The 14,122-nt window shown below is 41.5% G+C and overlaps 1 protein-coding gene across 1 annotated transcript in view; it reads left to right on the top strand.

The window, feature by feature from the left end:
* The window catches only part of ANKFN1 (ankyrin repeat and fibronectin type III domain containing 1), a 287,775-nt gene that overhangs the window by 264,182 nt on the left and 9,471 nt on the right, over positions 1–14,122 (top strand). The window contains 4 exon segments of the mRNA XM_033091652.1: positions 949–993; positions 996–1,034; positions 1,037–1,113; positions 7,819–8,032. Of these exon segments, the coding sequence (XP_032947543.1) occupies positions 949–993; positions 996–1,034; positions 1,037–1,113; positions 7,819–8,032 (375 nt within the window).

Here is a 14,122-nt window from a genome sequence, read left to right as displayed (position 1 = left end):
AGTGGTACAGGTCAGAGGTACACGAAGTGAAGTTCCTAGAGAGTGAATCTCCAAATGCAACAGTGGCCAAGAAGAGACTGGTACTACACTAGTCTGAATCGGGATGCTTTCCTAATCCCACTGGAATCTGAAGTTACGGGCTGTGATCACAGCCAGTCAGAGGAGTACGGAGGATCTGACTAGCTCAGGCTGTCTGCACCGAGCTGAGTCCCACACTCCTCTCTCCTTCCTCCATGATGGAGATGAAGGTTAGACCCTTTCCTCTGGTCCATTATCTTCTGCGAGAGGAAGGCCAAGTTTGCTGAAGATAAAAATGGTCCGTGAAAGCATCAGTTCTGTCATTCTTTTTGAGGAGCTGAGGAGCAGAGAGGCAGGGAGGAGGATCAAAACCCATCATGCTAGGTCCTTAGGGAAGTTTTTCCAGCCAGAAAAAAAGACAGCCTGAGAAAAGCATGTCTTGTATCTTCTGGGACTTCTGGCCTCAGAAAGGAGCACACAAGATACATACAGGAAATCAGACATGGTTGTAAAACTAAGTTTCAAATTGCTACTTGGCTTTTTTTTTTCTTTAAAGTGATAAGAAAACTTATTTTCTGTGTGTGTGTGTGTATGTGTGTGTGTGTAAATATATATATATAATATATATTATATATACACACACACACATTCAGCCCCAGCTTTAGGGGCTCAGCATCATAAACTGCAGCTGAGCCAACCCCACTTCCCCATACCTTTCCAGGACTTGGTAAACCTTAAAAGGGAATACTGTCTGACTAAAGCCAGACAACTGGCCCCTTAAGAGCACATTTATAATTTATTTATGGCTTAATATTTTCCACTGATAGGATTAATAAATCATGTTTTCATTCAACTTGTTTCTCTGAGGTATGAATTTCTCTATTTTGATACCAGATCTTAACATGTTTTATTTTGCTTGTCCACTTCCAGTTCATTTTTGCAGCTACAGGGAGAAATTTATTAGTCTGTATTGCCGCCTTCTGCTGTTGTAGAGCTGGATTCTCTGAATACCCAACAGTCCTGAGGGAAGCGATCTCAGACAGCGAGGTTGCAGCTGCCAAACAAAGACACCAACAAGTTTTAGATTTCATTCAGGTAACAGTTTGTTTCTTCTGAGGTAAAAGGAAGGAAGAAAGGGCAGGGTGGAGGGGATTAGAAATAAGCATGCAAAAGAACAGCAATCTGGGCTAATTGAAAGACTACAGTGTGCAAGCAGCCTGTTGATTCTATCAAAATCCAGAGCTCAGGGAGATGTGAGTTTTAAGCAAAGGTTTAGAAAAAGCTACAGATAAATCACAGTGTTACCAAGAGCTTCATCAGCCACTGTGGCAGGTAGCAGTGGTTTCCCCTATGGAGGGGAAAATCACCACCCAGAAGTAGTGATCAGAATGTGATTCTTACCTGGTAGCCCATTGATAAATCCAACAGAAAGAAACATTGTATTAATTAACTCAATATTCCAGAGAAAAAAGAGAAGAAAATGACCCACTAGTTTGTTTTAACCCAAATCAAGTTGAACTTAAGCTTCCTCATCCTCGCTTTGAACTTCTTTCTGGCAGAGTTGATGCTTCAAGATGTGGCCACAGAGGTTAGAAAATGTGTTCTCTGTCCATGGCCTTGTCTGGAAAGACTTCCCAGTGACAATCTCAGGGTCTTGTGCCAGGGGTACTGACCAGTCATCAAGAGAATTGGGGTCTTGTCTGAAATCGTCTCTAAATCCCTTGAACAAATCTTATGATCTTTCTGCCTATAGTTTATCCAGTTCACAAAATGAGTAAAATAGCAAGAGCCCCGTGATAAAAATCACTATGATATATATTCAATTCCATCCGATAATTATTTGTTGAACACCCAGGTGTCAGGCACTGTAAGGGAAATACAGAGTTGAATTAGACATGGTCCCTGACCTTAACTGATTTAAAATCCATTATGATAGACAAGAAATGTGTATAAATACTACTGTAAAATGAGTTCAGTGCCAAAAGAGCAGTTAAAAAAAAAAAAAAAAAAAGTTCTGAGGCCGGCCCTGTGGCTCAGGTGGTTGGAGTGCCGCGCTCCTAACACTGAGATTACCAGTTCGATTCCCACATGGGCCAGTGAGCTGCGCCCTCTACAGCTAAGATTGTGAACAACGGCTCTCCCTGGAGCTGGGTGGCCGTGAGCAGCCGGAGGTCAGCGTGGGCTGCTGTGGGCTGCCAGGAGCGGCTGGTGGCCAGAGTGAGTGGCTGGCAGCCGGCGAGAGCTGCCGTGAGCCTGCTGTGAGCAGCCGACCGACTGCCTCAGCCGGGGGGAGCACAAGGCTCACAATACCAAGCAGGGGCCAGGGAGCTGTGTCCTACACAACTAGACTGAGAAACAACAGCTTGAATCAGAGTGGGGGAGAGGGGCGGAGGCAGAAGAAGGGGAGAAAAAAAAGTCCTGTATCAACACAGAGAAGTAAAAATCTACTGACATTTGTGAGTATAAGAAAAGCTGCCATAGAGGATGTAACTGAGATCTGAGACCTGAGCTGGGCCTGGAGGGACAGGTTAAACTATAGTGAGGAGAAAAAATAATAACAGACAGGCAGAAAGGGCAGCAAAATAGTCACTGGGCAATGGGCAGTGGTGAGAAACGGCACAAGAATAAAAGTAAGCTTTATTAAAGGCCGTAGTAAGAAATTTGCACTATATTCTATAGGTAATAGGGACGTGGCCAAAGTTTTTGGAGAAAGTAAGTTATAGGCTCTCTTAGCTGTTTAGGATAGTCCTCCCGTGTGACTGGTATGGCCAGACTGGTTGTTTATAGTAAGCACTCATTCTCACCGGCCATGCTTACAACATAACTTACATATCATTCCTGGATTTAAGGAGAAGACTAAAGGCAGGAAAACCAGACACAAATCTAATACAATCATCTAGGCAAGAAGTAGTGAGGACCTAAGATGAGGAAATGCTGTGAACGAGGCAAATAAATTTCTCTGACTCCCAATCTCCTTATCTGTAATGGTAGGTATGATGATAAGAGCTCTAGCTCACAGTGTTACTGAGAGAATTCAAAAAATAACGCATGTAGAGCATTCAGCAAAATGCCTGCACATAAGTATGCAATAAATCAAATATTCATTTATTCATTCGTTCATTAATAAAAAGGGAAAATGCTTTGAAACATGAATATGCAAGAATAGAATTTATTAAGTACTCGGGAAGAAGATACCGTAATATACTTGGAAAGTGGTAGGCAGACAAATCCTATCCTACTTCTCTCACCATGGAGATGAGATATTTCAAGGTGACCTCTCAAATCAAGAAATAAATCTTTCAAAAAATGAATTTGCTCTCTTGACCTGAAGACATAATACTTTAAAATTCAAACATTTACATCATTTATTTTATTTCCAGTAAAAGTGGAACACAGATAGCGGGGAGGAGTGAGAAAAGGAACAATGAAGCATTGAGGAGAGTACGAAACACTGGCTTATCCCTTAAACCCAATATAAGGGACAGGGGAGCATCGTAAGAGAAGAACGACCGGAAGTCAAATTAGTGTCCATAGTTATTCCAGAATCTTCTGATAAACCTTGGAGTAGCGGACAGTTCATTTGATTCCCGGGGCCTCAGTTTCCTCATGTGTAGAATGAAAGGGATTGGACTAGATGATTTTCTAAGGGCCTGTTTGTTTCTAACATCTCATTACTTCTGGAACAACCATAAATACTTTTAGAGAAGGACTTTGTAACCATGCCTCAGGTTCTGTTTTCGGCTTTATTCCACTTAAGCCTCCCTGCAACCAGTATATTCATCCAACGAGAAGGCTGAATGTCTTTAGTCTGTCACAGTCTCAAACCCCTTCAGGAGTTCCTGGCTTCATTCTCACTCCCTGATGACTACCTTGCCTCCTTTCTTATCATCCAGCCTAGGACTCCATTGCCTTTTTCTCTCTTCCTTTCATCACACCATGAAGAGGGATGGATAAAGGCAGGCCAGGCCAGGAATTCAGAGTTCTAGCCTGCTCTGGTCTCCCAAAGCAGTTACCTGAGGGCCCCTCTACATAGTCTCCCTTCTACCCAGCCAGGTACATATACACTTGGATAAAAGCCAGTTTCCAAAGGGTTCAAAAACATCATTTCTTGGCCAGGATAAAACCAGACCACCTCCCTGCACCCATAGCCTTTATGGGACTGCCTTGCACCAGCCAACATGGATAACTTCACTGACTGAAGATAATGCAGTGTTCACCTATTCCCTTAATCTATCTATGTTGGGCTTCTCAATCTCTCTCTCTCTCTCTCTCTCTCTCTCTCTCTCTCTCTCTCTCTCTCCTCTCTCTCTCTCTCTCTCTCAGAATGAAAACCAGATGCAGCTCACCCATGGGCATTCACAGTTCAGCCCGCCACACACCATACCCTGCAGAGGCAACCGCCAGCACGAGAGCATTTGTATGATTCAGATCTAAGACAGTGTTGAGTTACTACACAAACCAAACATTGTAAGGCAAGGGAGTCTATGTAAATACAGTGAGGAAAAGAAGCCAAGGAGCGCAGCCAGCCAGGGGAGGGCATGACCAGGGGAAGTACAGAAAGTCATAGATAGGCGTCCAGGCTTCACAGACACCACACGCAGCAGAGATGTCAGAGTGCAGAGACTTGGAGCTTGGCATCGTTTGAGCGGCTAAAGCCTAAAGGGCAATTAGGCTATAATTTATATACTGTAACGCTTCCAGTGCTCCTAAGCTGTAATAGAAACACAGCTCATTAAACGTAGCCCATCTATCATCCCCTCAAGCACCTTGTAACTGTGCTGTGAGAAAACCAATCACCTTTACATTTTAATAAAAATATTATCTTGCCTGAGTACAGAGAAAGGGGTGTAATTTATGGGATGAAAACTGAAATTTTTAAAGGGCAGGGTGAGAAATGGATGCAGAACTTTTAAGCAACAGACCTAGGGAGTTCATGGTCTTTCTTCTTAAAAACGTGTCAGCAGGTCTTTAGAAGCCGAATTTGGACCTTAAAATCAGGGGGATTATGTTGTCAGTTTTTTTAGATCAACAGTGCAAGGTAAAATGGGTGAAAATGGTACTTCTTTCAGAGCTACTTAGCTAAGTCTGTGAAACTCAGTCCGTAGGCCTCCCTGTACCTATGTTTTTAATTTTTCTTTGCTTAATACCTCATCACTTCATCACTGAGAAAAATTAGGACGTAAACATTGTTTCTACACATAATTTTAAAAATTGCTACACTAAATCTCACTGTCCATCCTCAGCAATGAGGCTAAAACTATCTTATCCAAAGGGAACAAACGGATTACTGTTAATAATTATATTAGTTTCCCAGGGCTGCTGTAACAAATTACCACAAAACTGAGAGGCTTAAAAACAACAGAAATTTATTCCCACCGTTCTGGGCACCAGAAATCTGAAATCAAGGTGTTGGCAGGGCCGCCTCCCTCTGGAGGTTCTCGGAGAGAACCTTCCAGCTTCTGGAGGCTGTGGGCATTCCTTGACTTTGACCCACATCACTTCAATCTCTGCTTCTGTGGTCACATTGCCTTCTTCTCTTCTATCTGCCAAATCTCTCTCTTCCTCACTCCTGTAACAATGTCTTTATGAGGACATTTATCGTGGGAATGAGGGCCCACCCAGACAACCCAGGAAAAACACCTCCTCTCAAAATCCTTAACTTAATCACATCTTTTGCCCCACAAAGGAGTATGTACTCTTTCATCAGATAACGGTCCTATTCACACGTTCCAGGGTTGGGGACATGGACATAACTTTTAGGAGGCCACGTGTGGCCCACTACAACAATCATGATTGCCATTTAACGACTGAACGTTTTATAGCAATGGATACCTTACAAAGTGCGCTCATCTGCATTGTCTTACTTCATCCTCATAGAGGTCTGTTTGAGGGCGGAGAGCCAAAGAATTAGGTAGCCATTCATTCCTTCACATTCATTCATTCACTGAGCAATCATTTATTGAGTACCTGCTTTACTCTTTGCACAGCCAAGAGTAACGATACAAAAGCACAGTCCCTGCCCTGGCAGGCACTCAAAAGTTGTCCACAGTCATGTAGTGCCTTTCAAATAACCTTGAGACGAGATTATGCTGCATAAGGTAGGACCAATAAAAGCCAGATGAGCGAGCAACCATCCCATCAAGAAAATGTGTCCGAGTCTTGTCTGGAATCCCCACTTTGGCTTTACGCCCTGAACTTCATTCAGATTTCTGCCTTTACAACTCTCAGTGCCTCCTCCCGGGCCTGCTCACCGCGGAACCTCCTGCCCATCTCACTGCCTAACAAAGCCTGAAGCCCACACTGGTGCTGTCAGGATCAGCCCTAAACATTCTGCCAAGTCCTGTCACGTCAGCACAGAACAGAACTGAAAAGGGCACACGGCAGACTGCCACAGTTTCAGACTTGCTCTGTGTTTGTCGGTAGCACCATTTTGTGGATACTCTTTAAAGAGTCTCTTTAACTACAGATTAAGGCCCAAAGAAGGAGTTTTGAAAACAAAGTAGAACACTGAGTAGTTCCTTATCTTTGAAACTTCTACAATCAGTCAGAGAAACCTTAACCTTGCCATATTATACAATGAAAAAACCTTCTACCTGGAAGGTGAGTGACACCAACTTTCCAATGTTTCTTTAAAAATAAATCATCAAGCATTCATAGTTGGAAGGGACCTTAGACATCATCTAGTCCAACCTCCTCTTTTTACAGTTGAGTAAATAGACCTGAAGAAGTTAATGGCTTGCCCAGACACCCAGTGAAATTAGATACAAAGCCTATCAACTGCTCCGGGTCCCATGAAAAACTGTGTTTACTCACAGCCCTTCCTTGGAGAGAGTCAGAATAACCAGAAAGTTCATGGCCAGTGTCTATTAAGATCTGGAAAAATATCTATCATCTACAGAGGTAGACAAAAATATGAGTGACTTTTTGCACTAATAGGCTTCAGAGAAATGACTACTGGACTTTATAATGAAAATTTTGTTAAAAACATTTTGATAACCCAGAAATCATACAGTAAACAATCTAAAATGGGCTGCCCTAAAAAAAAAAAAAAAAAAAAAAAAAAATGGAAGGATGTTTAAATTACTCAGGGGTAAGCTATTTAAGCTATTTTGTACTTTAGACGCACTTATTTTATATGTAAGAAAGTAATAAGTCTAATAGATAAAGTTATTCCTTTTCTATTAAAACAGATCTATGAACCTTTGCTTAGCAAAATATTCCACTAATGCTTTGTTTTTCAAGTTCACATACAATTAAAACTACATTTTTTTTCCCTCAAGTACATTTCAAAAATTCAGACTGTATCATGTGCCTTCCACACAATATCCTAAGGAGGAATATTTCATTATATGCGAGAATTAGTAACACTTCATATGTGTGAGAAATGTACCCTCCAGTTTTAAACAGCACTTTCAAATTCATAATTTCACCCAACATCACAGCAGTCCTGTGAGGTATGAAAGGGGAGATATTTTGTCCACATTCATAATAAGGCAGCAAAGGCTCAGAGAAGTCAAGTGACTTGCTAAAGGTTAATTACAGAGCTAATAACTGGTGGATCCCAGCTGGGATCCAGGTCTTCTGCTATTTGCACTAAATGACATAGCCTCTCAGGTAAAAATATGCAAGACACATGCTATTATAAAGAAGTTAGTATTGTCTAACTTATCAAAACTATGTTGAAACTATTTGGTTCCAAACCAATGCTGTGGAAAATGTGTCATCTTGGATTCTCAAGGATACTTACTCCTTTTTAATACCACTTGGATAACTTATGTCTTGTACCATTTTATTCCAAAGCAAATAGATGAAGTTTGGCGTGAAATGAGATGGATCATGGATGCTCTCCAGTATGCAAGATACAAACAACCAGTTTCTGGCTTATACATCACCAAGCTGATAGACCTCTCAGACGAGCAGAACCTCAAGAAGATCAGCTCGACGTCCTCACATATAGACTGTCTTCCATCTCCATCCCCATCCCCAGAGATGCACAGAAGAAAGGCAGTGAGTGGTAAGCAATAAGGTCTAAAGTTACGTATTTCGGTCACCAGATTCTCAGTCCTCTCTCCACGACTGAGGTTCTTTTGTTCTGGGGCACGAGTCCCAGCAAGCAGTAGAAAACACTGCTCGGTGGTAAAAGCCTAAAAGCATAGAGGGAACAAAATTGGAACCGTGGAAGGGTAGGAAACCAAGGCAATAACCTAAGATCAATTCCATTGAGGAGTAAGGAAGATTCAGTCCACTTCTAGCCCAAGCTTTTAAGATACAAGAGAACAAAGAACAGGGATGAGGCTTCATAAGTACAAAACGGAGACTGCTACGGAGCCAGGTACGGGCCAAGTCAGCTGAGGGAATCTGACCAAACCAGGTAAGGAAGGAGAATGGGCCCAGCCTTTAGTAAATAGGGGCTGACAGGAATGAGGCAGGAAGTAAGTTCAACCTGAGTAAGAGTTCAGGACAAACTTCCCACCCACATGGCACCAAGTTCCTAATGTGGGAGGTGGGGAAGAGAAACCTTGGACAACCTAGAATCAGAGCCTAAGACTAAATAAGTAGGTATCGTCCTGGATACAACAAGCAGGAGACAACTTACAGACAAGCTGGAGGAGATATCCATCAAGTCACCTCCACTCTTGGGAATCAAGTTTGAATTTACATGGCAAATACTAACCATAAATATATGGCTGGGTTCACACAGATTTTTACAAAACACCTGCATGCTTAAAAACAGAGAAAGCGTACTAGTCAAAGGCAATCAAATGCTCTTGCCTAGCACATGTTGAGACTGGTGCCATTTTTCTAGTCAATTAAAATAATGGCATTCAAAGTATCTTTCTTGATTCTATAGCTTGCCAGAGTTTCAAGTTTATAAGCTTTACAGTAATAATTGATATTTTTAATAAACAGTACTGAAATGTGGGCCTGTCCCATAGGGGGCAGCAACGGTGTAGAAGGAACTGGGCTTGGAACTGAAATCAGAGACCTGGATTCAAATCCCAGCTTTGTGTTACTAGCTATGTGAGTTTGAACAGATTGCTGTATCTGAATCATACGTGAAATGAGAATCATATCTACACCTCAAAAAGTTACTTGTGAATAAGATAATCTATGTCAGAGATGCATAGCATCTAATAGACAATAAACTGTAGTTATCATGTTTACTGTTATGATTCTTCTTATAGCAAACTTTAGCAAGGATCTGAGCCTTTTCTGTAAGTAAGTTTGTGTATGCTCCTATGTTTTAAAAACCACAATGTCTAAAAATCAAAACTAGGCAAGTGGGAGAACTTGAAAGACAGTTAATTTACGTTACCAAAGGTTTCTATGATTTACCAAATAATTCAATAAAAGAATTCTTTAAGTAGAGTTTCTCAAGTGTATTTTTATAGATTCCTACTGGGCTAAAATATCATCCCTGCCAGAAGTTAGTCTAATGCATTAACAACAAAATTTCCTGATAATTGCATATGTGCTCTGATAAGAATATGTATGGGATGTCATGGAGTCTATTGGTTGTGTTAACCGTAAACTCATAAGATCAAAGGGAGCTTCCTGGAGGAGGTGATAAAGTCAAGTATGCAGGGTAAGTAGGAGTTGAGCCAAAGAAAAGGAAAGAGGAGAGCATTACGGCCGAGGGAGCAGGATGTACAACTATGCTATAGTGCAGGAACTGCAAGCAATCTGGCTGAACTCACAATCCAAGTACATTCTTCATTCTTTTTTTTTTCACTTAAAAAAATATTTATTGGCTACCCACCATATTCCAGGCACTCTTTGAGGTAACAGGAATATAGTGATAATCAAAGCAAAGTTTCTGCTCCCACACAGCTTACATTCTAAAAAGAGGGACAATGAAAACGTACACAAACAAGATAATTTCAGATGGTGAAAATTCCTATGTATGATACAAAACAACCATCAGGGTGGGCAAGGAGAGTGCTGAGTTCACTAGGTTGATCAGCAGAGACTTGTCTATGAAGGTTATATTTGAACCAACCACAGGAAAAGGAGCCAGTAGTGCAGAGATCTGGAATTGGAATATTCTAGGCAACCAAACAGCAGAAGGCTCTGAGATGGGTGAGGGAGGGAGGGAAGAAGGCCAAGGCCTTTGGAGAAGAGTGAACAGGGTAGTAGTGAGAGAGAAGGTGGAGAGAAAGGCAGGGGCCAGATCAGGCAGGGCCATAGGAAGAAGTTTGGATTTTATTCTGCTTGTGATGAAAAGCCATGGAAACTTTTAAGCAAGGATTGATATGTTCTAAATTACTCTTTAAAATCAAACCTGGCTGTTATATATATATGGGGGACAATATTAGAAGCAGGGAGATCGATTAGGAAGCTATTAACAGAGGAGATACAAGTTTTCTGGCTTGTCTGCCTCAGGATATCATAATGCCGTTTACTAAAAAAAGGTTAGACAGGAGGAGAAACAAGTTTGGGCGGTTAGGCATGTTGAATTTGAATTAGTTGGGGGACATTTCACATAAAAAGAAACTTTCAGGAGAAAATAGGATGTATGGGGTCTGGAGCTCAAGAAAGAGAACTGGATTGCTATCGATTTAAGAATTGTTGACATATGAACGATGTAGCTACAAAAATGTTTAGGATTGCCTAGAGAGTAGGTGTAGTAGGAAGAGGAGACTATGGAAGGATCCCTGTGGAATGGAACAGCAAGACTTCTTAGACTAAGAAGGAACAACCAGAGAAAGAAGATTAAAAAAAAGAGAGAGAGAAAATAGTGTCACAGAAATGAAAGCGTGTCAAATGATAGTGAGAGGTTAAATGAAACTGTAAAGCTTCTGTTGTTTTGTTTGGTTTTGTTTTCAACAGGAAGCCATCAGTAATCTTGACAGTTTATGAAGGGAAGGGGATAGAAACTAAACAGAAGTGGATCAGGGAGTGAGTGGGAGGTAAAGAAATGGGACCAGTGAGGATACACTCTTTTCAAAAACGTGGCTGTGAAAAAGAGAAGAGGGAGGGCAGTAGCTAGAGAGACATAGGGTTGAAAGGGCATTTTTTAAAGGCAGGATGGATATGCCCTCTGTCCTTCCACAATTTACATAATTCTACAAACAACTCGATTCTACTTCCACCTTCACAGCCCTTGTCTGTCGTCTCTGCTCACAGAACTTTCCCAGTGTTTAATCTTCTCTTGGCCACAGGGTCCTAAGTGGGTCCCCCCTAACTGTATGAGGGCGGCCTCTGCTGTGCCATAGAAGTGCCGAACTCTCACGTTGGCCAGATGATGGGTTACATACACTCCCTGCTGGAAGGATCTGGTCAATTACATTCAGATTTTATTATTAACTTAAAACGTGAGTGATCATTCTGTTTCTTAAAACATAACCCTCTCTAGGGTCCATTTATTTCTCTGAAGCCAAGATTCCACGGGCTGTGAAACACGAGGACATGGAGGGCAGCAAATGAAAAATGAACTCAGTGACGGGGAAACTGCCGAGAACTGGGAGAACCATTTAGTGTCCCATCCCCTCACAAAAACAAAAGCATTGCAGAGCAGTGAACTCTGCTCCTGCATACTCAGTCATCTCCACTAGTGTGACTACTTGTAATTGTTTGGAACCGTTTATGAAGAGGGAAAAGTCCAATTTAGAGGAACATCCCCACTGGGTTTGTTCACAGGGCAAAGTTTGTAACACAATTCCATCTGTGTGGGTAGGATTCACCTAGCTTCTGAGGAACCTGCTAGAAATACAGAGCCGATCACAAGCCTAGCCTCTGGTGCCAGCCCAAGACTGTGTTTTAAAGCTGTTGAATACCTTGGATTTGTTTGTGTGTAACTGTGTGTTGGGTTGGGGGGGGAGGGGTGGAACTTACTTCCCATTTCTATGTGGTTTACAAACATGAAGTAGAATTCCTCTGAGTCAATTAAAATTAAGCATCTCCCAAGGACCCAAGGGGGAAAGTTGGCTCCTAGAAAAGGCAGCTCAAGGCAGGGGGTGGAATGATTTGGTCCATCACATGGGTATTTTCTTTCCCACTCCTTTTCTGTGGGAATAGTGGTCACGGGCAGCAGTAATTTTTTTTCCGATACTGCTATTTCTCCTAGTGACGCATGGGTGAAGCAACAGAGGGGAGCAGGGCATTGTTTCCTTCAGATGCATTTGAAGATTATCCTGAGCTTCCAAAATGTAAATCTTCCTGGTAACCTTTTCCCAGATGATGTTAAGCACACTATAGCATAAACTAAACAGCTTGAAAGATCAATAGGAATCTGAAGATGTTATTTCTCTTGGGAAATTAGAAAGTGAACAAACCCCTGAGGTTCAACCCTAAAGCTTGATGAGAGATATATTAAAATTCTGTCTATAGAAATTATTGAAATTCGACTTAAACACAGTGGAAATAGATTCAACGAAGCGCAAAAAAAAGAAATACAAATTTGGACAGTGATAAATGAAAAATGTGAAGATATATTTTTAGGGCAAGTACTGCTTATTATTCCTTTCTTTGTGTCTTGCCGTGTCCCCTGCTTTTCAGAGAAAAGCAATAGCTTTAAATCAATTATTCTTTCCTGAAATGTCATCTTCCGTAACACCCTCAAAATCCACATCAACTCTACTCTGCTGTTGTTGGCCTGATCCACAGAGACCAGGAGTTGCAACACCCATTATAATGGCAAGAAACCAAGCTTCCTAAGCCAGCATGAATACTATGGGCAGAACTTTCATCAAATGGCTCCTGGGTCAACCCGAGGGAAACGCAAAGTTCTCCCAGTGCTAACCTGTCCACTGGGCCCTCTCAGGGAATCTGAAGAGCACAACCAGGTTTATTAAAGTAACAACTGGGCAAGGCGCCACCAGTGCTTAATGGAGCATATGGCTGGATCTGGAGAAGGAAGCTGCACTTTGCATTCTTTTCCAGGAAGGGAGGGAGTGGCAGTGGCCTAAGTCCCTGGAAACTCTCCTCAGTGCCCTGGCTGGCATCCTGGAGATTTTCCCAGCTTGTTCTGGGAGAGGTATCCCTCTCGAAGCAATACGTTCCACTAAGTCTTATAATAAATAATATAACCACCGTGGAAGTCAAACATTTAGATTCCCTAAATATTACTGGAGCAGTGATTCCCAAGTGTGGGTCCAGAAACCTACAGGATAATAGGGACCACTCCATATCCAAGCCCTTTTTCATCTCCTTCCTGGGTTACTACAGTAGTAACTTGCTCTTCTCTCAATTTATCTCCTCTCTCCCTTGCTCCTGGGAGCTGTAGTAAAGAAGTTGCATCATTTACTAATTCAGTACTAAACTTAGGTTGGGAAATACAGTACCAGACTAGATCATCACCAACACAAAACACTATACAAGAGATTATTATTCTCCTTTATTAGTAAAAGCATTCTCACAGCAAAATCTTAAAGTTTATCTAATTACTGGTTTGTATTTTAATGTCAGTTCTTGATATGTTTTCTAGTTATTCTCTATGTAAGAGTGGAAAAGGATCTCAATAATATTAACACCTTCTGTCTGTAAGACACTTGAAGCATTTTTAACAAACTAATTGAATCCTCATAGCACCTATGGAAGATAGGAAATATGATTACCTACATGCTACAAGGTGAGGAAAGGTTCAGACGGGCTAAATGATTTGCTCACGATCATATACACAGCAAGGAACAACACAGAACTTCAGCCCAGGTTTATCTAATTTTAAGACAATTGTTCTTTCTGCTACAATGGAGCTGACTCACCAAGTCAAGTATCACCAAATATAAAGCAAAATGATTTAGGTGATTGTTTTCAGGAATTTTGATGGCAAATTAAGTAAATTAGATCTTTGCAGTCTGTTTCAGTATTGTTTTTAAGAGGCAGTCAAATTTCACCCCTGTTTATGCTCCCAGATTTCAATATTTGTTTCAGTTTCAATTCAATTCAACATGCTTTACAGAGAGCTTTGTGTGTGCCAGATACAGCACAAGAGGCTAATAATACAATGATGATTCAGCCACAGTCTAGTTAGGAGGTCCTCACGGTCTGCTCATATGTCCAAGTTCAGAGTAGATGATCTGGGACATACAGAAGTCCCTTTGCTTGACTTACTTCTTCCTTAGTCCATTCCTTCACTGGATGACTTCCTCAACATGTTCTCAAC

The sequence above is a fragment of the Rhinolophus ferrumequinum genome, chromosome 21 (assembly GCF_004115265.2).
Source record: "Rhinolophus ferrumequinum isolate MPI-CBG mRhiFer1 chromosome 21, mRhiFer1_v1.p, whole genome shotgun sequence".
In the NCBI taxonomy this organism is placed as follows: Eukaryota; Metazoa; Chordata; class Mammalia; order Chiroptera; family Rhinolophidae; genus Rhinolophus; species Rhinolophus ferrumequinum.
Note: the sequence above shows the minus strand (reverse complement) of the source record. Positions and strands in the feature narration are given on the sequence as shown.